This window comes from Panthera tigris, chromosome D4, assembly GCF_018350195.1.
Source record: "Panthera tigris isolate Pti1 chromosome D4, P.tigris_Pti1_mat1.1, whole genome shotgun sequence".
Taxonomy (NCBI): domain Eukaryota; kingdom Metazoa; phylum Chordata; class Mammalia; order Carnivora; family Felidae; genus Panthera; species Panthera tigris.
The window spans coordinates 66,611,475-66,639,023 of record NC_056672.1 but is presented as its reverse complement, the minus strand read 5'-3'; the positions used below and the strand labels follow the sequence as shown (position 1 = coordinate 66,639,023).

General features: G+C 37.6%; 1 protein-coding gene across 1 annotated transcript in view; it reads right to left on the bottom strand.

Annotated features, from left to right (window-relative positions):
* Positions 1–22,449: 22,449 nt before the first annotated feature.
* The window catches only part of TMEM38B (transmembrane protein 38B), a 53,895-nt gene continuing 48,795 nt past the window's right edge, over positions 22,450–27,549 (bottom strand). The window contains exon 6 of the mRNA XM_042964587.1: positions 22,450–24,414. Coding sequence (XP_042820521.1) covers positions 24,202–24,414 — 213 coding nt within the window. The 3' untranslated portion in view covers positions 22,450–24,201. The remainder of the gene's footprint in view (positions 24,415–27,549) is intronic.

Below are 27,549 nucleotides of genomic sequence, written 5' to 3'. Positions count from 1 at the left end.
CTCTCTCTCTCTCTCTCTCTCTCTCTCTCCCCCACTTTATTATTTTTTTCCATAGAATTTACCACTTTACAATTTATGACATAATTTACTTATTTTATTTACTTTCTACCTCTTCCAATAAGTTCCATGAGAAAGGTGTTTGGGTCTGTTTTATTCACTGCTCTGTGCCCAGTAGTTGGCAGTGAATATTTGTTGAATGAAATCCCTGGTTCTCAAGTAGTTGGATTCCAGCATGGTGTCTCACTCAAGTAAACTAATTCAACAGCCAAAAATAATTGAAACCTTTTATTGTGCTCTTAAAAACCACTAAAGAAGATTATAATCATAACCCAAGTGAATCTTCTCAAAATTTCCTTTGTACTCTTTTGTAATTCTTAGATTCCAGCAGCTGTTTCCCCTAAAAACTTCCGTGTCTCTTCCTGAACCTTTCCCACATGTCTTGTCCATGCAGGCTCTTTACTTGTCCATCCTTGTGGGTCATTCTCTACCCATCTTCATCAAAAGTCACCGCCAGGACTTCTGCTTCCCCCATCACTGAACCACAGTAGAATGAGACTCCTCCTCACTCCTTACGGAGGGAAGGGGACCAAATCCTCCAAGAAGTGGGGCTCTTTCACCCTGAGTGCTTTTCCCAAGGCAATTATAATAAAGAAATTTTTTGGTAGTGATTTTGCCCATTTGTTACAAATGCAATCTCAGAGAACAAACAGGCCAAGGGCCTCGATATTTTCCCAAAGAGTCACTAGATGTGTGTTAGTTGAGGCACATGTGTTATTGTTAACTTACCTATGGCCAGTTGGGTAGAGGTTAGGGAATTCCCTTCTCTCTAGTTTGAGAACCTTGACCTTTCTGCAGAGTAGAGGTTGGGGGACTAGAGCATATGGGTGAAGAGAGTCCCCATTCTCCTGTGCTCAGCTCTAAGAGAGAGATTTCACCAGCTAGAGAAGCATATTCCAGGGAACAGCCAGGCTACAAAGCTGTCAGTTCCAGGGACCTGATCATCTCAGCTGGTGGCCAAGACTCTGGAGTTAGAGTAAGCATTTATCTGGAGAAAAACTCAGTGGTAACAGGACCCCGGAGCTCCTGTCCTTGAATCAGGGGGATTAGAGAGCAGGGACCAGAATTACCACCTGAGTCATCACTAGCCGGGAGAGGGGAGAGCTAGGACTGAAGGTGAGCCATGAGACCAGGGATTCCCCTGGGGGACAAGTGTTGCACAGCAAAGGAGACTTGGGGAGCACTGATGGGATCAGCCAGTCCCAGTCAGGCCTGAGGATCGTGACTCTAAGCATGTGAGGCACATATACAGTAAAGCTGCTGACAAAACTCCTCCCTTGGTCAAAATGGGCACAAGGCCTGGAGCATAATGAATCCTGCAAGTAGGGCTATCAGAGGACACAGAGCACCCAGAAAACTCATTCACTCAACTAACGGTTACTGAGTGTCTAGGACCGCCAGGTACTCTTCCTCTTGGATCTGACATCCCAGCCAAATAGACAAACCTCTATTTGGGACAAGTTACTACCACAGAACGTCCCCAGTAGCCACTCTTCCCTGGCTCCTCCATACACACTTGATCCATCCCTGAGATAAACGCTTAAGCTTCAGGGAGCACAGTCTGTTTGCACGAGATATATATTTTAACCTCAGAAAAAGTTTAACAACCACACCAAAATCACAGTGCCTTGAAAAATAAAAACAAAACAAAACAAAACAAAAAAAACACCCATGCTGATTTTATTACTGGTATTTCCTAGAATCCTTGGCAGCCTCCTCAGGATTCCAGGATTCCACAGAGCACAATTTAAAGTCTTTGTCCTCAGTCAGGCTGACCTTCCAAAAAAGAGATGGGCACACTCTCTATCCCCCAAGCAGCAGTAGCAATGAGATATATCAAAGTAGAGTGAGCCAGGCTTCATTACTGGAGCTCGAACTGGGCTCCCAGAGGGTCCATGTGGACTTGTAAATAGATGCAGTAAAAGAGTAAATAATGAATTTGTGGGATTGGAGGGAAAAGCTCCAAAGCAGTTCTGGTGATGCGGAGACAACCACTTAAAAGAGAGTGCCTGGGCATGCCTCTCACCCAGCAGTGTAATGGCTTCATATACATTCATGAGCCTTGGTCTCCCAACTCTGCCTCTTTTTCAATCACAATCATAAAAGACAAAGGAAAAGTGAGAGGGGAGAGAAAGATGGATAAACTTTAAGAGTCCAAATTGCAAACACAACCTATAGTTTGTAAATTGCTTGGAGACCTTTGGAGGGAGAATCAAGGAAATGAAAAGTAGAACATACAGGAATATTGCTGTTTAGGGGAAAGTCTATGCTCTGGGCATAAAATCTTGTCTGGAGAATGGTTGAGAGGCACAATACGGACTAAATGTGAGATTGCTTTGTATAAAGGACGTGCCTCATTCTTTGCTCTGCATTCTGCTGCCTGTCTCCTGTGGCCACCTCCAAGGTCATTTCCTTGTAGAATCTCCTAGGCTCTATGATTTTAGTTCTATTAAAACCCAGGGGCCAGGCGTCCTGGCTATGCTTGTTGGCCTCTACTACCTGCCACCCCTCCCAGGGAGATCCTCTGAGAGCCCAACTCACCGCAAAGTCAGGGAGTCTCACAGCTCAGACGCTGGCTGGAGTCGAGTTTGTGTTTAAATACCAGCTCAGCCACCTTTTGTGTAACCTGAGCCTCCTTCCAGAAAAGATTTGAAGTAATCTGCAAAATAAGGCTTTTCAATTGTGTGCATTTGTGCACGTGCTGCCTGATCATTTGGATAAGGGGATTTATTGTTTCTAGAAATAAGCACAAACACACAAACACACACAAGGTGAGGGAATTGGCTGCCGGTAACTTGAGGTCAAGCTATGGTTACACGCTGGGGTCTTGTGTCCTCAAAGGCAAGTGCATGTGGCTAACTTCAGCTGGAAGGAATGCAGCAGAGCAGCCCAGAAGAATGAAAGAGAGATCACAGGCCAGCTTCCGTTCCCACAACAGGCTGTGTTTAGACCAAAGGCAGCCAAGAGCCAAGCAGCCGGCTCAGCTGGGTCACAGGGCTCTGCTGCCCTTTCCCTGTGAGTGAGACTGACCCCAAGCCCCGGCAAGCTGTTAGGGGGCTCCACACTGCCGGAGGGGCAGCACTTCAGAAGGGATTCGAGATGAAGGTCGTACCCATTTGTGTTTAGCCCTGGCCTCTCGGTGGCTCCTAGAATCCTTGGCCTGGGGCCAGCTTGGATAATTACATTTCACCTGCCCAAACTCTTCCATGGTTTCCCCTGAGAGATGTATCCCTCTTCCATGGCCGCTGTGATCCAGAACATAAACACTCTCTCAGAAGCAGTATTCTATGCCTTGGCAGCTGAGGTTTTGTTCCTTAGAAGGAAAATTCTCTTATAACAATATGCTTATTTTCATTCCTTCATTCCATCAGCAAACATTTATTAAGCAACTATTTAGTAAGTCCTAAGTACTGTGTTGAGTGCTGGATATGCAAAGGTAAATAAGGTGATACTTTTTTTTTTTTCCTGGCTCTTAAGAAACTCACAGTCTAGTAAGAAAACCATCAATATGAGTAGTAAATGCTTTTAAAAAAATGCAATATTCCTGGTGAAGAAAGATTCTAAATCTCCTTAGAAGAGTCAAGGAAGGTTCTGGGACTAGTGATGTTAACACTGAGCTTTTGGGGTTTTTTTATTTTTATTTTAATTTTTTTATTAAAAAATTTTTTTAATGTTTATTTATTTTTGAGAGAGAGAGAGAGACAGAGCCAGAGCACGAGCAGGGGAGGGGCTGAGAGAGATGGAGACACAGAATCGGAAGCAGGCTTCAGGCTCTGAGCTGTCAGCACAGAGCCCAACGCGGGGATTGAACCCACAAACCGTGAGATCATGACCTGAGCTGAAGTCAGATGCTTAATGGACTGAGCCACCCAGGCGCCCCAACACTGAGCTTTTAAATAGAACCTCAATAAGCAGATAATGAAGACGAATATGCGAGGCAGGGGACAAATGCATATGCAGAGCAAGGGGGCATGGAAGAGCTTGGAACTGACTGAGTAAAAGGTAAGGTGGCTAGAGTATATGGTATGAGAGACTCAGGCAGGAAGAGGAGGCTGGAAATGTAATCTCTGGTTAGGTTGTGAGGAGTCTGGAATATCATGGTAAGGAGCTTATCTATAGCATTTGAAGATTTTCAAGAGGTGGAATAAGACCATGTTTTAGTAAAGCCACGCTATGGCAGTGCAGAGAGAAGACTGGGGAAACCAAAGAAAAAGAGGTCAGAAACAACAAAAATGTGGCATTGTCATCCTAAACCCAGTGAGAGGCAGTGTGAGAGAGGAGCAGACAGCCACAAACACTCAGGCAGGGAGATCAACATGTTCTTAGAGCCAGGCTGGATGAAAAGTGAGAGAAGGATCCAGAAGAGTGGGCAGAGAGATGGCGTGGCGCAGGACCATTAACCAAGATGGCACAGGAGGCAGAGTTGGGGCAGGAAGGGCTCAGGTGGAGATGAGTGAAGGCAGCTGGAAGTGCAGGCATGGGCTCATGACCCTCCATGAGTTCTCTGCAATGACTGCAGGCTGCATTTTACCAACAAATTTACCGCTGGTGGCTCTATGCCAGTGGTCCCCAAATCTGCGCTTAAGAATCATCTAGAGGGCTTATCAACACCCAGATTGCTGGGCCCCACTTCCAGATTTTCAGATTTAGTAGGTCTAAAGTACCTGACCAAAGAATTTGTATTCCTAGAAAGTTCCCTGTGATGCTAATGTGACTGACCTAAGGCTCACACTATGAGAACCTCTGCTCTAGACTTTTATTTGGGCCATTCTCCCTAATTGGTCTGATATTTTCTCTGAGAGGGTAACTAGAAGGGCTGATGCAGGTGGAGATGATCAAAGATGTTCCCTTTTACCAGCAGAATTTCAAGGATTCACTGCTAACCATTAAGAACAAATGTTTGGATTGGCTGATTAATCTCCCATTTTTTTTCTTACTCAGATGATAGATTTTTTAAAAACCTTATCCTATAATGATAGGTAACATATCTTTCAAAGGCATACTATATGCCAGGCATCATGATAGGCAGTGTCCATGCATTGTCTCATTTAGTTCTATCAATAATCTTATAGAGGGGAATACTACTATAATCCCCATTTCTCAGATGAGAAAACTGAGATATTGAAGTGGTTAAAATTAGCCCAAGATCAAGCTGCCATTAAAGGGTAGATTTACAGCACACCTGGGGGACTTGGCTGAGCACGCAACTCTTGATTTCAGCTTGGGTCACGATCCCAGGGTCATGGGATCAAAACCTGTATTGGGCCCTGTGCTGAGTGTGGAGCCTGCTTAAGATTCTTCTCTGCCCCTCTTCTCTGCTCTCTATCTAAAAACTAATAATAAAAAATGCTAGATGTACTACAGTCTGTGCTCAACTACTATGATATACTGCCTCCTTTCCTAGCCCATATTTTGTTCTATGAAATAGGCTAGCTTATTCCAGGACTAGAACCTTCATATTCTGTTATGTCATTAACCTACGGTGGTTTCCTGAATGTTTTCAAAAATCTGCCAGTATATGGCTGGCAAACACAACAGAGTGTAATAATCATCTTTCAGCTTCTTAATAACTCTTGTGCATTGAACAATCAAGAGAATGGAAGGGTCAAGTGGAAGGCAACGCCCTGAAGTGCAATGAATATGTTTGCAGAGTTTCTGTGATAACACCTGGGGGATACATGGGCATTCTTAGCATATTATAGTGTAAGAGCCTCACAACATCTGTTCCAACAACATCTCTAGACAGTACATGCAGTATCATCCTTAAAAGACAATTTTCAGAAAGCCCTAAACAATTGTTAAGATTTTTTTTTTTTTGGCCACCTCCAAAGAAGAAAGCAAACAAAGCAAGTAATTCATGTAAGTTTTCTGTAAAGAATCTATTCATTATTTAAAATGTAGTAATTATTTAGCCTGTAGGTTACATGCCTAAATTATGAGACAGAATGTGTCCTATGAGATCACAGGACATCAGAAATTCAGACCTGTGTCCCAGCATTGTTTTAATGGAAATTCATAAAAGCTAGGGAGTATGAATATGGCTGTTTGAAGAGGCCACTGATAGCAGGACAGCTCTCTTTTAAGATTAAGCTCTTTGAAGAATTTAAGTGAGCGCCCTCTGGAAAAGACAATGTTAAAGAAAATTTCAGGAAGATGACCATCCTCATACTGTCCCAGAGCTATGCCTGGCCCAAACACTTCCATGCCCACCAGCAGGAGTGACCTGGGATTAAGTGTTGCAGTCAAGGGCAAAGAATCTCCAAGGCAAGGCCTCACATGTAAGCCTACACCCAAATCTCTGTCCTTATTACTGGCCTTCAACATCACCATTAGAACTTGGACTTACATCTTAGTTCTTGGCTTAGGTCCTAGGACACCACCCTCTTGGAGCCCCTTTTCCCAGGGTCTAGCATCAATAATACTTCCACCACCAAAACCACCTCCATGCATGCAGGTGGATAATGGCTTACTTCAAATCGGCCAGAACACTTCAAAGAGAATACTGCCTCCTATCTGAATTCCAAAAAACTCTTGACTTTAGACACTATTGCCCTGCTCCAGATACCACATCCCTATCCCTTTGATATAGATGCTATATATCCAACATTGCTAGTCCTCACCAAATTCATTTTCCCTTCTTCTTGGGATCATAGCCTAGTCTCCTTTGCAGTAAGACGTGGCCATATAATTCAGCTCCACCAAAGGAAAGTAAGAAATGGCATTCCAAGTCTAGCCCTTCAAAACCTTATAGGTGCCTCTTTCCCCCTTCCAGTGGCTAGGTGTTGATTTCCAGGGAAAACTTGAAAGCCATGTATTAAAGATGGCAGAACCTATCAACCTGGATCACTGAATGCCTGTGCAGAACACAGTTCCCCCACCACTGAAGGTCTTAGACTGTTCATATGAATGAAGATAAACTTGAGTGTATTTGAGCCATTATATATTCCAGGGACTTCAGTTATTACAGTGGGCTTATACAGCTAATAGAAGTGGATCAAGTATCAATCCACTAATATCCTTTAGAGAATCCTCCACAAGGACCCTCCAGATTGATGAGTTAACCTCCCTGGCCATGTGCTCAATCCCAACTTGCTGGGTTTTCCCTACCATGTATGGCTGAGATCCCAGCATCTTATCTGCCAGTCTCTTCTAAGTAAGCACAGTACCTTATGGGTTCATGGATGGAGAAAGCTAGATTCATGGCAAGCAGGTGAGAGTATACACATACATGCACAGCTCTGAGCCTATTTCTCCCAGTCTCCTCATCCAGATGGCTTGACTGGCATCCCTCAGCAAGGAAGAGTCTAAGTCAATAACTTCAGTGTCCCTCTGTGAAAGATGAGAGGATTCAAAAGAATGCCAATACATCATTGACTTCCCATACTTTTCTGGAGCAGATTCCCTTTAATTGGTTGTTGTGATAGGAAATGTGAAAATTGTCTTCTTTAGGGTAATTAGAACTCTTGAAACCAGATAAAATTTCAGTTAACCTAGTTTAAAAGCATTGTCAGGGGTGTTCTGAGTTGCTACCCAAATATGTGCTCTTCTTACAATGCTTAATAGAGGCTTAAACATTGAGCCCCTGAACCAGCACAGGGAAGAGATGAGACACAAGAAACATGGGGAACATAGTAAGACCAATGAATTATTGTGAGCATGGGCCCATGGCTTCACTTTCTGTGAGGGAAATTCCTTGATCAGAAGCAATGCTATGTGGAATACTATAATGGTAGATAGATAGATAGATAGATAGATAGATAGATAGATAGATAGATAATTTAGATACATTGATAGATAGGCAGATTCTGTAAGCCAAGAATGATAGCTTTGACGGAAGCATTGTGTACAGGGAAGTCAAACCTGTGTCCAAAGTGTCTATTCCAGTAAGAACAAACCACTGCCCCTTCCATGTTGGAAGCAGTCCAATGTGATCATACTGGTGCCATATTGAGGGCTCAGTGTTGGTCTCTACTGTTGGCAGATTGGACACTCAGCAGAGGCTACAGTCAGGTTGCTTTGGTGAGAAGTAGATGTCCATTTGTTGCTAATAGATTCATAATGTCCATAAAAGTTTAAGATCAGCTTTTCCATTTTGGCAAAAAAAAAAAAAATCGGAATTTTGATAGGGATTGCATTGAATCTGTAGATTGCTTTGGGACATACTGCCATCTTAACAATATTGTCTTCTAATGCATGAACATGGGATATCTTTCCATTTAGTCAGTTTTCCGTTCATTTCGTTCAGCAATGTTTTGTACCTTCTTTAATTTATTGAAAATTGTTTTGTGGCCTAACATGATCTATCCTGGAGAATATTACATGTGCACTTGAGAAGTATGTGTATTCTGCTACTGTTAGATGCAATATTCTGTATATGTCTGTTAGATCCATTTGGTCTAGTGTTGTTCAAATCCACCATTTCCTTACTGATTTTGCGAGATGATCTATGCATTGTGAAAAGTGGAGGATTGAAGTCCCCCTACTATTAGTGTATTGTTGTCTATTTCTCCCTTCAGATCTATTAGTATTTGCTTAATATATTTAGGTGCTCCAATATTGGGTGCATATATATTTACAACTGTTATATCTTCTTAATATATTGACCCCCATTATATGATGACATTCTTTGTCTCTTGTTACTGTTTTTGGCTTAAAGTCTATTTTGTCTGATATACAGCTAGCCTTGCTCTCTTGGTTTCCACTTCCATGGAATATCTTTTTCCATCTCTTCACTTTCAGTCTATGTGTATCCTTAAGTCTCCCATAGAAAGTATATAGTTGGGTCTTGTTTTTTTATTCATCCAGCCGCTCTGATTTTTCACTGGAGAATTTAATCCATTTATACTTAGGATTAATTGTTGATATAAGAACTTATTAATGACACCTTATTGTTTTTCTAGCCATTTTGTAGTTCCCTTATTCCTTTCTTCTCTTGCTGTTGTGAACTGATGATTTTTCTTGTTGGTATGCTTTGATTCTCTCCTCTTTGTCTTTTGTCTATCTATTATAGGTTTTTGTTTTGTAGTTACCATGAGGTTCACATAAAACACTGTAGATACAACAACCTATTTTATGCTGATAATAACTTATTTTCAATCACATACAAATATGCTACTCTTTTACTTCCCACCTTTTATCGATGTCACAATTTGCCTCTTTTTATATTGGGTATTCATAACAAATTATTGTAACTATAGTTGTTAATACTATTGTTCTTTAACATCTACACTAGAGTTAAGTGGTCAACTACATACTTATCTTTACAAATCCTTCTCACACTTTTCCAAAACAAAAACAAAGAGGAGACACTTGCTAACTCATTCTATAAGGCCAGGATTACCCTGATACCAAAGCTAGACTACAACACTGCAAGGAAAAACAACAACAACAACAACAAACAAACCATAGACCATTATCTCTTATGAACTTTGATGCAAAAATCCTTAACAAAACATTCCGAAATCAAATTCAACAGCATATTAAAATGATTATACACCATGACCAACCGAGATTTATTCACAGAATGCAAGGATGGCCCAACATATGGAAATTTATCAATTTAATACACCATCTTAACAGAAGCGGGGGGAAACACATGATCATCTCAATGGACACAGAAAAAGCATTTGACAAAATTCAACACCCATTCAGGATAAAAAACATTCAATAAGCTAGGATTAGAAGGAAACTGCCTCAACAAACTGGAAGCCATATATAAAAGACCCACAGAGAAGATCATGCTCCATGGTGAAAGACTAAAAGATTTTCCTCAAAGATAAGGAGAAAGACAAAGATGCCTATTTTTGCCACTTCTCTTCAACATAGTACTAGAAGTCCCAGCAAGAGTAATTAGGCAAAAAATAAATAAGAGACTCAAAGTGGATGAAAGATCTCAATGTAAGACAGGAAGCCATCAAAATCCTAGAGGAGAAAGCAGGCAAAAACCTCTTTGATCTTGCCCACAGCAATTTCTTACTCAACACGTTTCCGGAGGCAAGGGAAACAAAAGCAAAAATGAACCACTGGGACCTCATCAAAATAAAAAGCTTCTGCACAGCAAAGGAAACAATCAGCAAAACTAAAAGGCAACTGACAGAATGGGAGAAGATATTTGCAAATGACATATCAGATAAAGGGTTAGTATCCAAAATCTACAAAGAACTTATCAAACTCAACATCCAAAAAACAAATAATCCAGTGAAGAAATGGACAAAGACATGAATAGACACTTCTCCAAAGAAGACATCCAGATGGCCAACCAACACATGAAAAAATGCTCCACATCACTCATCATCAGGGAAATACAAATCAAAACCACAATGAGATACCCCCTTACACCTGTCAGAATGGCTAACATTAACAACTCAGGCAACAACAGATGTTGGCGAGGATGTGGAGAAAGAGATCTCTTTTGCATTGTTGATGGGAATGCAAGCTGGTACAGCCACTCTGGAAAACAGTATGGAAGTTTCTCAAAAAACTAAAAATACAACTACCCTACGACCCAGCAATTGCACTACTAGGCATTTATCCAAGGGATACAGGTGTGCTGTTTCGAAGGGACACATGCACCCCCATGTTTATAGCAGCACTATCAATAATAGCCAAAGTATGGAAAGAGCCCAAATGTCCACCAATGGATGAATGGATAAAAGAAAATATATATATACACACACACAATGGAGTATTACTCAGCAATCAAAAAGAATGAAATCTTGCCATCTGCAACTACGTGGATGGAACTGGAGGGTATTATGCTAAGTGAAACTAGTCAATCAGAGAAAGACAAAAATCACATGACTTCACTCATATGGGGACTTTAAGAGACAAAACAGATGAACATAAGGGAAGGGAAACAAAAATAATATAAAAACAGGGAGGGGGACAAAACAAAAGACACTCATAAATATGGAGAACAAACTGAGGGTTGCTGGAGGGGTTGTGGGAGAGGGATGGGCTAAATAAGTAAGGGGCATTAAAGAATCTACTGAAATCATTGCTTCACTATATACTAACTAATTTGGATGTAAATTTTAAAAAATAAAAAATAAAGTTAAAAAATAAAAATAAAAATGATTTACATAAAATAAATAAATGAGATATTCAAATTGGAAAGAAGGAAGTAAAATTATCTCTGTTCTCAGGGAATCTTTTTTTTTTTAATGTTTATTTATTCTTGAGAGATAGAGACAGAGCATGAGCAGGGGAGGGGCAGAGAGAGACACACACAGAATCTGAAGAAGGCTCCAGGCTCTGAGCTGTCAGCACAAAGCCCAACGTGGAGCTCAAACCCGCAAACTGTGAGATCATGATCTGAGTCAGAGTCAGACACCTAAACAACTGAGCCACCCAGACACCCCTCTCAGGTTATCTTATATGTAGAAAATCACAAGTATTGCACACAAAAAAAGGTTAAAAATAATAAATGAATTCATCTAGGTAGTAAAATACAAAGTAAACACACAAAAATCAAACAGCATTTTTGTACATTAACAATGAACAATCTGAAAAGGAAATTATGAAAACAATTCCATTTACAGTAGCATGAGAAAGAGTAAAATAGGAGCTAACCGTGAAGGTGAAAGACTTCACAACAAAAACTGTAATATGTTGCTGAAAGAAGTTAAAGAAGACATAAATGGAAACACATCTCATGTTCATGGATTGGAAGTCCTAATATTGTTAAGATGTCAACACCACCCAAAGAGATCTACGGATTCAATGCAATCCCTATCAAAATTCCAATGATTTTTTTTTGCAGAAAAACACATTCTAAAGTTTATATGGAGGCTCGAGCAACCCCACACAGCCAAAACAATCTTGAAAAAGAACAAAGCCAGGACATTCACTTCGAAACTTACAACACTACAATGATCAAAACAGTGTGGTAATGGCATAAAAACATACAGATCAACTGGATAGAACAGAGAGCCCCAAAATAAAAATAACTCATATTTTTGGCAAGGGTGCTAAGATCTTCCATTAAGTTGGAAAAGGACAATCTTTTCAACAAATGGTGCTAGGAAAACTAAATGGCCACTTAGCAAAAGAAAAAAGCTAGGCCCTCCCCTAACACTATATACTCAAAATAGATCAAAGACCTAAATGTAACACCTAAAACTATAAAATTCTTAGAAGAAAGCAGAGGGCAAAAACTTCATGACACTGAATCTTGCAATGATTTCTTAGATATGACATCAAAGGAAAAGGCAACAAAATAAAAAAAAAATCAACAAACTGGACCTCATGAGTATTTAAAAATTGTGTGCATCAAAAGATAATATCAACAGAGTAATAGGATAAAATATTTGCATGTCAGGGTAGCCTGGGTGGCTCAGTTGGTTACGCAACCAACTCTTGGTTTAGGCTCAGGTCACGATCTCATGGTTCAGGGGTTCAAGCCCCGCATCGGGCTCTGTGCTGACAGTGTGGAGCCTGCTTGGAGTTCTCTCTCTCCCCCTCCCCTGCTCCCTCTCCCTCTCTCTCTCTCTCAAAATAAATATACTTAAAAATTTAAGAAAAAATTTGCAAGTCATATATCAAATAAAAAACTAATATCCAGAATATATAGAGAATTCCTAAAACTCAATGAAAAAAAAAAAAAGTTTAATGGACAAAGGACTTGAATAGATTATTTCTCCAAAGAAGATATTCAAATTATCAATAAGCTCATAAAAAGATTCTCAATATCACTAGTCATCTGGGAAATGCAAATCAAAAATACAATAAGATATCACCTCATACTGATTAGGATGGCTACTATAAAAAAAAAAGGAAAAATTAAAAACAGAAAATAATAAGTGTTAGAGAGGATGTGGAGAAATTGGAACCCTTATGCACCACTGTCAGGAATATAAAATGGTTTGGCCACTATACCATGGAAAACAATGGCAGATCCTCAAAAAATTAAAAATACAATTACCATATGACCCAGCAATTCCACTTCTGGGTATATACCTAAAAGAATTGAGAACAGGGTCTCAAAGAGATATCTGTACACCCATGTTCATAGTAGCATTATTTACAGTAGCTAAAATGTGAAAGAAACCAAAGTGTCCATTTAGAGATGGATGGATAAATAAAAGGTGGTATATGCATACAATGGAATATTATTTAGCCTTAAAAAGGCCATTCTAACATATGCTTCAACATAGATAAATCTAGAGGACCTTATGCTAAGTGAAATAAACCAGTCACAAAAAGATACACACTGTATGATTCCACCTATATACAAGGTAGAGTAGTCAAAATCATACAGACATAAAGTAGACTGGTGGCTGCCAAAGGCTGGGGAAGGGGGAAATAGGGAGTTATTGCTTAATGGATATAGAGTTTTGGTTTTACAAGTTAAAATAGTTATGTAGATGGATGGTGGTGACAGTTGCACAACATCTTGGATAGATTTAATACCACTGAACTGTACAACTAAAAATGGTTAAAATGGTAGATATTATGTTTCATTTATCTTACACAATAAAAAAAAATGAGACAATTCCAATTTCCATTCCACATGTAAGGAGCTTGGAAGTCGCCACTCTGTCCTGACAAGTAAAAGGATGAACAGACTGAAAAGTTAACACATCTCAGATCCATAAGAAAAGAGAAGACATAGAGTAAACCACTGCCCCCAAGACTGCAGAAACGAACAGGCAAACAGAGGGAGTCTCAGTTTACCAGAGTGGGGGCTCACCAGCAGAAACTGCCAACAAAATCAGTGCTAAGTAGTAAAACCTAAACTGTACTTGCTGAATTGCTGAAGGCTCAGTGGAGACAACTCTGAGAGTTAAAATCTTCAGGGGTACCCAGTAATAAGTGGGCCCCAACAATATTGTGAGATTTACCTGCAGACGCTCAACTAGATTCCCACAGTAAATACTGGGGAAAAATCTCCTTGCACTTCCAGCAGAGAGAGGGGAATCATTTTGACATAAGTCAGAGGACTTTGTTCTTAATAAGGCCTGCCCTAAGGAGTATCTAGTTAACCAGAGCCTAAACTGCTGGGGTATTAATCAGATCCTAACTGACCTGGAGAAGGGAAATACCTAATGTAAGCCCATGCTAGCCATTCTGTCCTGTTTAAAGGGGGAGAAAAAAACTGAGAAACTCTTGAGTGATGTTCACAGTCCAGAGGCACAGGCTCACTGAAAGACTGAGACCTAATCACAAGACTATAAAAAGCCTCCCCTCTCCCTACACCTCACCACTCGATTACTAAAGGCCTATTTCCAGCAGTTTCTTCTTCCTGATACATCACATCTGGTTATCAAGAAAAAATTAGAGGGGTGCCTGGGTGGCCTAGTTGGTTAAGCCTCCAACTTCAGCTCAGGTCATGATCTCACAGTTCGTGGGTTCGAGCCCGTCAGGCTCTGTGCTGACTGCTCAGAGCCTGGAGCCTGCTTCAGATACTGTGTCTCCCTCTCTCTCTGCCCCTTCCCCACTCACACTCTGTATCTATCTCTCTCTCTCTCTCTCTCTCTCTCTCTCTCTCTCTCTCTCTCTCTCTCAAATAATTAAACATTTAACAAAAATAGAAAAAAAAGAAAAAATTAGAAGGCATACCAAAAGTCAAAACATAGTTTGAAGAGACAGAGCAAGCATCAGAACCAGACATGGCAAGGATGTTGGAATTCTAGACCAGGAATTTAAAATAACTATGATTAATATGCTAAGGGCCATAATGGATAAAGTAGACAGCATGCAAGAACAGATGGGCAAGCAATGCAATCAGAGAGATGGAAATTGTAAAAAAGAACCAAAAGAAATACTACAGATCAAAAACACTGTAACAGAAATGAAGAATGCCTTTGATGAGCTTTTTTAGTAGAGTGGACATGACTGAGGAAAGAATCTCTGAGCTAGAGGATATTATCAATAAATCCCTAGAAACCAAGAAGCAAAGAGAATAAAGTCTGAAAAAAAAGGAAGGTTATTCAAGTACTGCTCCCACAAAAAGTATAACATACATGTATGCAAATAACCAGAAGGAGAAGAGAAAGGGAAAAGTAACAGAAGAAATATTTGAAATGATAATGACTGAGACTTCCCCCCAAATTAAAGTCAGACACCAAACCAGAGATCCAGGAAGGTCAGAAAACACCATGCCAGATAAATACCAAAAAAACTACAAGTAAGCATATCATTTTCAAATTACAGAAAATCGAAGAATCCTGAAAGAAATGAGGGGTAGGGGGTGGTGGGAAACACCTTACCTATAGAGGAACAAAGATAAGAATTACATCTAGTTTCTCAGAAACTATGCAAGCAACAAGAGAATGGAATGAAATAATTAAATGTTGAGAGAAAAAATCCACCAACCTGGACTTCTGTACCCTGAAAAATTACTCTTCAAACATGAAAGAGAAATAAATAATTTCTCAGATAAGTAAATATGGAGGGAATTTGTTGCCAGTAGATAGATTTGCCTTGCAAGAAATGTTAAAAGGACTTCTTTAGAGAGGAAGAAAATAGGTCAGAAACTCAACTCTAAATAAAGAAAGGAAGAGCATTCAAGAAGGCATAAGTAAAATAAAAATCCCAACAAATTTTTTAATCCCAATTTAAAAAATCTCAATAATGACTCCAAGTTATTTTTGTGGAAACTGACAAGATAACTCTAAATTGATATAGAAGAAAAGGATGGGGGAAGGATAGACAAGAAAACTTTGAAGATGAAAAAAATCAAAGTGAGAGGATTTATTCTACTGGATGTGAAGACTTAATCCAGCTACTGTAGTTAACATAATACATATATAGCATATATGTAATATGGGTTAAGGACAGACAAATAGAACAATATAACAAACAGGGTCCAGAATATTTTCATGCACATCTGTCCGATTTATGACAAAGTGGCGCCTTTGTTTGTTTGTTTGTTTTCCTGGTAATTTACGATTTATTGAATATTGAAACAAACATACCCCTCCCCACCAAAAAGGGCCTCTGGTATATTGGGTAAAAGCAAGCTGTTCTCTGTGTCTCAATTAGCCAAAAATTTTTCTCACAGTCTGTCACTTTAAAGAGACAAATATTGTCAGAGGAAAGGCATAATGTCTATCAATTGTGCCTCGATCCATATTTCTTCTAGGGATGAAGTGGCACTTTTCAACAAATGATCGTGAATGAACTGGACAGTTATATAGAAAAAGAAAAGAAGGAAAAACGACCCCATGCTCGCACGATACAAAAATAATAAATTTCCAGGTAGAATTTTAGAAAATTTCAGAATAAAAGATATAATAATAAAGGTTCCAGAAGATAATATAGGAGAATATCTTCATGATCATGGGACAGGAAAAGATTTCTTAAGTAAGACCAAAAGGTATTAATCATTCATAATGGCAATATTATTAAATTGGACATTAAAATTAGTAACATCTGTTCATGGTACTTAATTATTAAGAGTGAAAATGCAAGCTGACAGAGTGAAAGAATGTACTATTTGCTATTCATAAAACTGCCCAACAGCTCATAACCACAGTGTATGTAACACACACACACACACACACACACACACAGTACCCTATACATAGACAAAAGGACAACCCAACAGAAAAAAATGGGCAAGAAACCAGAACAGATACTTCACAAAAGAGGATATCCAAAAGGCCAATAAACTTACTTTGAAACATGTTCAACTTCACTAGTTACCAGAGAAATACAAATTTAAAAACATGAGATACTACTATAACCTCACCAGAATTATTAAATGTAAAAGATGGAGAATACCTAGTATTGGCAAGGCAGCAGGGAAATTGGAACTCTCAAAACACTGCTGGTAGGAGTGCAAATTAAGCCAACTATTTGGTAAACCTTTTTGGATCCATCTGTAAAAGCTATGTTCATCATACTCTATGACCCACTCCTAAAAACATACGGAACAAAAATGTATACACATGTGCATCAAAAGATAAGCAAAAGAATATTTTTGTAGCAGCAATATTTGCAATAGTTAAAAACTAAAAATCTAAATTCCCATCAACACAATAGACTGGGTACACAAACTGAGGTATAGCCATACAGTGCAGCACTGGCAATGAAGATACGTGAACTACAAGCTACACAAAGTAACACAGATGAGTCACAAATATATGCACAAATCAGACACACTAGGACAAATATGGTACAATTCCATTCATATAAAATTCAGAAATAGTTAAAGCAAACATCTGATCTTAGAAGTCAGAATACTGGTTACCTGTGAGGAGAAGGGAAGAGGAGTGACTAGAAAAGAAAACAAGGGGATATTAATAATGCTTCATTTCATTTTGGCTACATGGCTATGGTCTCTGTGATAATTTAACAAGACAAACACAATCTTTACACTTTTCTGAACGTTCTACATCAATTAAAATGTTTAAACGCAAATCTGATAGATGTTCTTTTGAGGAAATGTTCCTGTTTCTAATAGAGATTACTTGCCTTGCGAGTTTCCTCTCATCCTCACCTGAACTGAACTCATCTGCCTCCTTTAGGTAGTAGGGTGCTTTCTGTGGGGAGTGCCCTGTCAGAGGTGTAATGTGTGTTTAATTTATCTTCCATGGTGAGGTGTCAACTGCATTTTGATATAGTCCAGGATTGAAAGTCACCTTGAAGCAGATCTTCACTTTTCTGCAAAGACTCTCTTCAGTGGGTTCCTGTACTCAGAGAAAGGCTTAGCAAACTACGTATTAACAAAACGAACAGTTTTTGAATGGCTTTAAGTATGATCTCTTGTGGAGGTAGTCACTGAGAAGGAAGTGGAAATAAGGGTTCTAGGTTTGTGTACTGGAAGGTAGTATTAAACGAAAGAGATTTCATTTCTAAGACATCTATTAGGATATTAAGACCGCAGGATGATTGTCCTTTAAATAGCTGCTGTAAGAACTTTACCTTGGCAGCCTTAATAACAGGTAGAGCAGAATTTAGCCTCTCTGCCACCTTATTTCAGACCTAATATTTGGGTATAACTGTGCCAGCACAGAAATCACTTGCCCTTTCTAATGAGTCTCACATCTTCCTAGAAAATTCTCAACCTTGGTCCTGCTGCCCACACCTTCTACGCATTTCTCAACTGCTTCACCCACCGCCTATTGACTCAAATTAGTGACCATCGACTCAATTTGTGCCATTCCCACTGTCCTTGGGTGGCGTAGCATCCTATGGATTGAGTTCAGAGAGGGACTGGAAAGTACTTTAACAATTCTGGACAGTTTGGCTTGAAGTCTCCTTTACTAACATTATAACACTGCTCAAGATAAGCAGTCCGGACCAAACCTGAAGCCCCTTGAACACACTACCACACAGAGGAAAAGATTGGAGGGACAGAGAGAGAAGGGACTTTTTTCAAATACTGTATTCCAGTGGATTTAATTACCACAAAACTTGTCATAATACATGATCTGCAGTCATAGGGAAGAATAACAGAAGCCGGGAGGACATGTATCCAACTGAGAATATTGAAAGATCAGACAAAGAATGTGAATGTGGTAACTGACATAGTAGTACAGTGATAAACATGATAGATCGAAACGCATGAGTCAGAATGCCATGCAGAGTGATTCAGCTTCTTCATAATAATACCATTACATCACCACAGCATCATCATAATAATAAAACACAGGAACAGCGTAATGAGAATAGACTTCTGAACTTCACTCTGACTAGTGGGATTCAAATATTACACATTGAAATGACTGAGGCACATTATTTGCTCTCGAAAAGGTGCAGAGCTCCAGTTTCACCTATAAATTAACTAGACTCTTCTCTTGTGAAATAATGTTTTAAAAACAGTTTCACATACACTATTTTCAAGACCATCTTTTAAGGTAAGCAATCATGGCAAAGACTGCTGTTTGTCCTCTAAAATGAATTTCTTGCTCTTCCTCAGTAAGGTACCCCTCAAAGTGTCAGGCTACTCAAAACAAAGGCTATACCTAGTTAATGTTTTATTAATTGTTGTCATTCAAAGTTTCTTACAAAATGCATATATATTTCCTTAGATTTGGTTCTGATATAATTCTCACCTGTTACATACTTGTATTTTTTTTTAAGCCAAATCATTTACCAAACAGAACTATCAGTCCTTTGAATTTTTCCTGTCATTACGGGCTTTCATAATACCTAATGTCCTTTGCAAATTTAATTAAGATACACTGTACTTCCTCTCACAGCTAAGATGTCAAATATAAAAACGTTATTTAAAAGCCACTGTAACAGAAGCCTTTCATTTTGTATTTTTCTCAAGGAAAGTCTCAGTTTAGTCTATTTTTATTGATTAGAATGATTTCTAAGTCAAACTTTGCATGATCACACAAAATGTTTATAGAAATACAAATGCCCGTTATCAACTTTATTCTCTTTACCAATACTATAATTCTACAGGGGTAAAAATACATACGAAGTTACTATATTTGTCGGGCAGAAGTCCTTCCAATCCTGTCTCCCCAACCGAACTACTGCTGCTGCTAATAATCCTGCCATATGAATTGACTTTTTCTTGATCCCAATTAAACCTTAAATATCTTTATTACACACAGAAGAAAGTAATACTTTTTATCTTTAAACATGCCACAGAACTACTGTCATGGGTCACCAGACAGTTTGCCATGTAAGTTAATGTAAAGTTTGCATACCAGATCACTGCCATGTGAAAGTCATCACAAATATACACTTAGATTATATATTCCAATCCCATACCTACACTGAGCTTAGAGATTTATTTCATTCTTAAAATGTTTTCTATTATCACATTCTTATTCACCATCTCTTCTATATATCAGGATTGTGATGAAACAAGGTCAAGCCTGCCTGCAGCAAGTCCCTAAACAGACACAAAGAGAAAAATACTGAACTCCTGTAATATATCAACTAGTAGAAGCACAGAAAAAGTGACCACACACAGAAGGTGTCCAATAATTTTCAACAAGCAGAACCAAAAATTAGGCCCAACTGTCTTGCTGAATGACAAAATTATTACTTTACATGACAACATAAAGTGTTTCTCCTCTAAGTGTTTCTCACAATAAAAGCTAGGCACTACTACTTTATTTGGAGTTCCTCAGGCAAATACCTTCATAATTTAGAGGTAGGCAAAAATTTAAGACACAGAAAACAGTAACTATAAAATAAATACTTGGAAATTAGATTTCTTCAATATTAAAAACCACTGCTCATTAAAAGACATCATTATAACAATGAGTAGGTAAGCCACAGACCAAAAAGAAAATATGTGCAAAATTCATATCTGACAAAGGATCAATATCCACAATATATAAGAACCCCTATAACTTAATAATATAAAGGTAAACCCAATAAAATATGGACAGAAGATCTGAAGAGATGCTTCACAGGAAGTAAACAAATGGCCAATAAGCACACACAAATAAATGCTCTATATCATTAATCACCAGGGAAATACAAATTAAAAACATAAAAACCACAAACTACCCATTGAAAGTGGACAAAATTAAAATATTTAACTACTCTAATCCTTGGTAAGGATGTAGAGCACTGGAACTCTCATACACTGTTATGGCATGTAAAATGGTATAACCACTTTGGAAAAAAGGTCTAGCAGTTTTTTTTATAAAACTAAACGTAATTCGGGGTACCTGGGTGGCTCAGTCGGCTCAGGCCATGATCTCACTGTGAGTTCAAGCCCTGTGTTGGGCTCTGAGCTGTCAGCACCCAGATCCTGGAGTCTGCTTCGGATTCTGTGTCTCCCTTTCTCTCTGGCCTTCCCCCACTCATACTGTCTCTGTCTCTCAAAAATGGAATAAATGTTAAAAAAAAAAAAAAAAAAAACTAAACATAATTCTATTCCCATGTATTTGCCCAAAAGAAATAAAAACATGCTTAACACAAGAATCATACAAAAATGGTCATAGCAGCTTATTCAAAAGGATAACAAAAGGATAACCAAAATGTGGCATATTCATACAGTAGAATGCCTGCTACTAAGCAATTAAGAAGGAATGAACTACTGATAAATGCAACAGAAGACGAACGAATTTCAAAAACATTATGCTGAGTATTAAAGAAGTCTTATGTAAAAGAGAATATATTACCTGATTCTATTTATTCTATTCAGTTTGGGGTGTGTGGGAGGGGTGCAGTGCAGACTAACTGGAAAGGAACTTCCCAAGGTGCTGGTAATGTTCTGTATCTTGATAGTATAGGATATCTAGTTGTATGCATTTGTCAAAACTATTTAAATGTACACTTACAATTTGTGTATTTCATTGTGTGCAAATTTTACCTCAAGAGGAAAAAAATGTAAAAACAAAAACAAATTAAAGAAATATATATGTTAAAAACAAGAGTGAAATTGTACTTATTAAGAAAAATAAATTCGATAATCTTCAGGAAAAAAAGTACATAATCTAACGCAAGTATATACAGAAACTGAAAGACCCTGGTACTTACGTGGATGTCTTCCTGGCCTGCTCCCTGATGTGTTCTTCAGGTCTCTGCTAAAACGCAATTTTAACAGAGACGTCTTCTCTAGCAATACTATTTCAACAAACACCCCCAAGTCCCTCACTTTCTATCCTGCTTAGTATTTATTCATAACCTGTAGTACCACAAGAACACATTTGTTTGTTCATGTCTCTCCACCAGTGGAATGTGAACTCCAAGAAAGCAGTAGAGAGGAAGAGAGCATTAGTGAACACATTATTCCATTTCCAATATATCACTCAACTGCAATCCACTTGTGCTTTGAGGGAGATTTTAATGGAATAGTGTCTGGTCTCAAAGGAATAGATAAACACAGTAAAGAGGGACTCTCTCCCCTCTTCTCTCATCTCCACCTTTTGGTCTCTGCCTAGAGGGAAGCTGGAATTTCTACTGAAATCCATCTGCTCCATACACCTGGTCCCTCTCCAGCCCTTACTCCCTCAGCAAAGAGTGACTGATGTGATAAATCAGAATTGGATATTAATTTGGCCACATTTTACTAAAGGATGAAACCACGGAGCTAAGTCAGCCCATATTCTTGCCAGCATCTTGTCTCCTCTTAAGAAGACCTACTAGGTCTTGACTTTCTCACTAACTCCCTATGACTGGCTGTGTGAAACAGGCCCACAGGCCTCTTTCATGCTACATGTTAGGAAAGAAGTTTAAACAATCTGCTTTGCAAATCTAGTCAAGTCTCTAGGCAGCATGAGTAGATTCAGAGTGGGAGGTTTCAAGCCTAAGCCATGTTCTCCAGTACAGCTTTTTCCTAAGAAACTTGAATTGAAGGTTACAGGATGCATGACTAGATTAATAAAGCTTGCAACAATATCCCATTTGGACAGTAATCATTCAATATATACTGAAATCAGTCAAAATGCCAGAGAAGTTCTGAACTACTAACTCAAGAAAAATATAAAACAAAAAACATAAAAATAATATAATACTCCATTGGTGCTAAATAACTTATTTTAATAAATTGCCTTTAATACAAGTATAAAACAATATTCCTATCATTTCAACTACAGTTAAACCCAGACTTCAAAGCTAAGTCAATAATTAGTAACACGTTAATTCTGAAAAGTTTCAAACTACAAGAGTATCAAATATAATACAAAACTCAAATATTTTAATGCTTTCTGACACAGTATTAAAAATAAACTTCTTAGCATCCCAAGGCTATCAAAGGTCCTCCTCCCCCAAAATATTTATTTATTTAATAAGTAAAAGCATAGTACCCTGTTCGTGCTTATATTTATCAAAAAAAATTTTTAATGTCTAACTTCAGTGTGATTTGAATACTTCTATGCCATCCCCAAATGCCTTATATACATACTAACTCTTTGCAGGTAGGAGGTTCATGGTCTTGGTAGAAAAAATCACGTTAGTTACAGTGTTCTAAAATTCTAACTAGACTTTTAAACTATAAAATAAAACAAGAAAGTTTAACATTATTTAGTTAGTACCTTTTCTCCTCTCTTTTTTTTTGGGTGGGGGGGCAAAAAGGACTGATTTAACATCATTCTTCATTCAAATGGACTATCATACAAGGTTTTAGTTTATGGTTCTTCTTTGTTAGCTGGTTAATATCAAATGCCCAAGGACAATTCTCATTAGAGCTGAACATTTCCACATAAGGGTAATTAGATTTAATTTAAAATAAAGTTAATAATATATGTATGTACATGTAGATTAAAATGCAACATAAACATATGCAAAGTAGTAAGAGACATTCACCTAGAAAACTGAAAAGTATCCACTAGAAAGGAGACATAGGGAAAAATTTTAAACTGAAATAATACTTTTTGCTGAATCATTAAGCTACTACCATCAACATAGATCAACTAAGAAAGAAGTTAAGAATATGCAAAATGCTGACAAGAATGATTTATTCTACAATTAAAATGAATGTTTTAAAGAGAAAAAATAACTTTCTAAAATGAAACTTACAAAACAAAACTTGGGTTTAGTAATTTATTAAAAATTTCACCCCTAATTTTCTTTTGAAAAAAAGGAACATTATAAACAAGGGCATGAAATAGACTTCAGATTGAGACTCATACCAATACTCTGTTCTCACTGAAAAATAGTACTATTTTGAAATATTAAATAACATTTCAAATATTTTCCATTTAATGTACATTAAAAAATACAGTATACCTGAAATATAAACTAGTCATTTATTTTCATTCATAATATAAAGTGATTTAGGGAAGGTTTACTTTTCCCAGTGCTCAAAATTAAATAAGAATTGTTTTCCATATCTAGGAATTATACTGATCACGTAAAGTAAAAGTTTAATTTTGCAGAACTAAAGCTCAGATAGATTCAAATAAAAAATGTGTATGAAAATAACTAAATAAAACAAAGGCTTTAATTTTTATTAATTTGCAATCATAGCAAGTTTACTTTTTCTAACGTTAGGGAAAAAAATTAAGCCCCCTTTATCAATATAAAACTTTTAAAATAATCACAATAGAATCTTTTATATATAACTTAGAAAAACAATTTCACATGATACACTCGTAACACTCAGAAATTACAATCCAGAAAGAGACAATCTCCCTGAAATAGAAAGAAGTTCTTTCTTTTTGTCACCTCCATTCCTTATATAAACTTTATTTCACATCATTTACATACAAATATTTATCACCATCTGTCAGGTAGGTAAGAAAAAAAAATTCTGCCTTTAGAGCTCATACAGTAAATTTCCTAAGTCTTCTTGGTATGTTTCTTTTTAACAGTATCTGAAGCAACAGCTATAGGTTTTGAGGTCGATGAACCAGTACCATTAAAAGATGATTTTGTTTCACTTTTCTTTTCACATGGTGTGAACTGCTGCTGCCAACCAAACAGCATCCGGCTCAATGCGTCCTCCAAGAGAGCAAAAGGCGCAGTAGCAGTCTCTGTAATCATCATGGTTATCTGGAAAAAGAAAGTTCAATTTTGAATTTAAACACAAATGTCTTCTGTTTCTCAAAACTGAGAGGAGAAAGTAAATTTTAAAAGAGAGAAAGATCAAAAACACATTCTTATTTACTGTTTAAAAAAATTTTTTATTGAGGTATAATGGACATATTAGTTTCAGGTGTAAAACATGTTTCAATATTTGTATATATTGCAAAACGATCACCACAACAGGTCACCATACATGGTTACAAAGCTTTTGTGTGATGAAAACTTTTTAAGATTTATTCTCTTAACAGCTTTTGAATATGCAATACACTATGATTAACTACAGTCACCATGCTTCACACTGCATCCCCATGACTTATTTTGTAACTAGAAGGTTGTAGTTTTTGAGTTCCTTCATCCTTCGCTCCCCCCATCCCCAGCTCCTGGCAACCACCAATCTATTCCTTATATTTGAGTTTTGTTTTGTTTGTTCATTTGTTTTTTTTAGATTTCACATGTAAGTGAAATCATGTAGTATTTGTTTCTAACTTCTTTCACTTAGCAAAATGCCCTCAGGATGCAACCATGTTGTTGCAAATGGCAAGATTTCATTCTTTTTACGGCTGAGCAATATTCCAGTATGTATGTGTGTGTGTTTTACATCTTCTTTATTCATCCACCAACTGACACATTGTTTCTGTTATCCAGGCTATTGTAAATAATGTTGCAGTGAACATGGGGATGAATATATCTTTTTGAATTATTTCAATTTCTTCAGATAAGTATCCAGAGTGGAATTACCAGCTCATAAGGTAGTTCTATTTTTAATTTTTTGAGGAACCTCCAAACTGTTTTGCACAGTGGCTGCACCAACTTCCATTCCCACCCACAGTGCACAAGGGTTCCCCGTCCTCCAGATCCTCATAAACACTTGTTATCTCTTGTCTTTTGGATAAGAGCCATTCTGACATTCTGATATCTCCTTGTGGTTTTGATTTGCATTGCCTGAGGATGAGTGATGCTGAGCATCTTTTCATGTACCTGCTGGCCATCTGTATGTCTTCTCTGGAAAAATGTCTGTCTATTCAGAACTGTCCATTTTTAAATTGGATTGTTTGGCTTTTTGCTATTGAGTTGTATGAGTTCTTTTTGTATTTTGGATATTAACCACTTATCTGATACATGATTTGCAAATATTTTCTCCTATTCAGTAGGTTGCCTTTTCATTTTGCTGACAGTTTTCTTTGCTGTACACTTTTTCAATTTAATGTAGTTCCACTTATTTATTTTTGCCTTTTTTGTCTTTGCTTTTGGTGTCAGATCCAAAAAAAAATCACCAAGACTGATGTCAAGGAGCTTACCAGTATGTTTTCATCTTCCTGGAGTTTTATGGTTTCAGGTCTTTAATCCATTTTGAGTTAATTTTTATGTATGGTATAAGACAGTATTTCAGTTTCATTCTTTTCCATGTGGCTCTCCAGTTTTCCCAACACCATTTATTGAAGAGACCATCCTTCCCCCATCGTATATTCTTGGTTCCTTTGTAGTAAATAAATTGACCGCATGTGCATGGGTTTATTTCTGAGCTAAAATGTATTGTTTAATCTTTAGGAGAAGAAAACCTAAGCTAGGTTCTAGAAAATCTCTGTTCTCTGTAAGTTTATACTTAAGCAAAGGAAAACAACATAACTCGTTAACAATAACACAAGGTACCATATTTTGGGGTGGAAATGAGCAGTACAACCATAAAAATATATCTCGTATTCAAAGGAAAGAGGAAGAAAAAATATCATCTACAGTCAACACCAAACAATAATAACAGCTGTCATTACTATGCCCTTAACATGTGCCAGAACTTTAATAAGTGTTCTATATTATCTCATCTTCTTTATTTTTTTTAATGTTTATTTTTGAGAGAGAGAGAAAGACAGCATATGCACAAGCAGGGGAGGGGCAGAGAGAAGATGACGGAGGATCTGAAGTGGGCTCTGAGCTGACACCAGCAAACCCAAAGTGGGGCTTGAACTCACAAACCACGAGATCATGACCTGAGCCCAAGTCATGCTTAACCAACTGAGCCACCCAGGTATCCCCACCTTATCCTCTTTAAGTGTAATCCAACAATTACTCCATTATTACTCTCAGCACAGAAATGTGAACCATGGCTGACAGGTTCAGTAACTTGCTTGAAGTCACAGAACTAATAAGCAGTAAAGCAGTTTGGAACACCCAGATTTTGAGTTCAATCACTAAATACACTGTATTCTATCATTATCTAAAGTCACAGATTTTTCAGTAATGCAGAATACTACCCTTAGGAAAGACTGTAGAAAGTCTCTAATCATCCAATGCTTTCTATATGTATATGTATATGCATATACATATATTTATACACAAAGCACTAAGACATTAGGAGGTAGAATATAAAGTGCTACCAATTCTTTATTTGGCAAAATGCAGTGTTCAGAGATGTTCAGATTTGTTCAAAAAATTAGATTGGTACAAAAGGATCTGGGGACAGAGTTTTAAGGACTAGAATGATCCCAAAAAGCCCAAGAATTTCCAAGAGACAATTCTTCCAGCAAATCTAAGATAATGAATCAAATTAGAAATTTATGGAATCAAATCTCCACAAGAGGCCCCTACTTAATCCACTTATTTGAAGAAAATGGAATCAAGAAAAAAATTCTTATTAACTGCAATACGGTCTAGGTAGTGAGGAGACAGAATAGGTTCCATCAAGGAGAATGGATAAGTGAAACCCATACTGTGCAATTGTTAAAAGTAATAAATAGAAAAGTAATATGGGAAATTCTTAAAAAAACTGTTAGGTGAAAGTTAGAACAAGAGTTATAGTGTGCTATCATTTAGATAAATTAAAAATGCATGCACACACAACACTGTGAATGTACAAAATGTCACAGAATTGTATACTAAGAAATAGCTAATTTTGTTATGTGACTTTGACCTCAATAAAAATAAACAAAAAAAATAACAAACTTTTTAAATAATGCATGCACACAGGCTTCAAGCTAGCCATGACTAAATAAATGCCTTATATCAGACTCAGTCTCTCACCAAAATCAGTGTTAAAAACAGAAATACACAAAACAACCATACAAAGGCACTGGAGAACAACAAATCAGGCAGAACCTAATGGGGCTA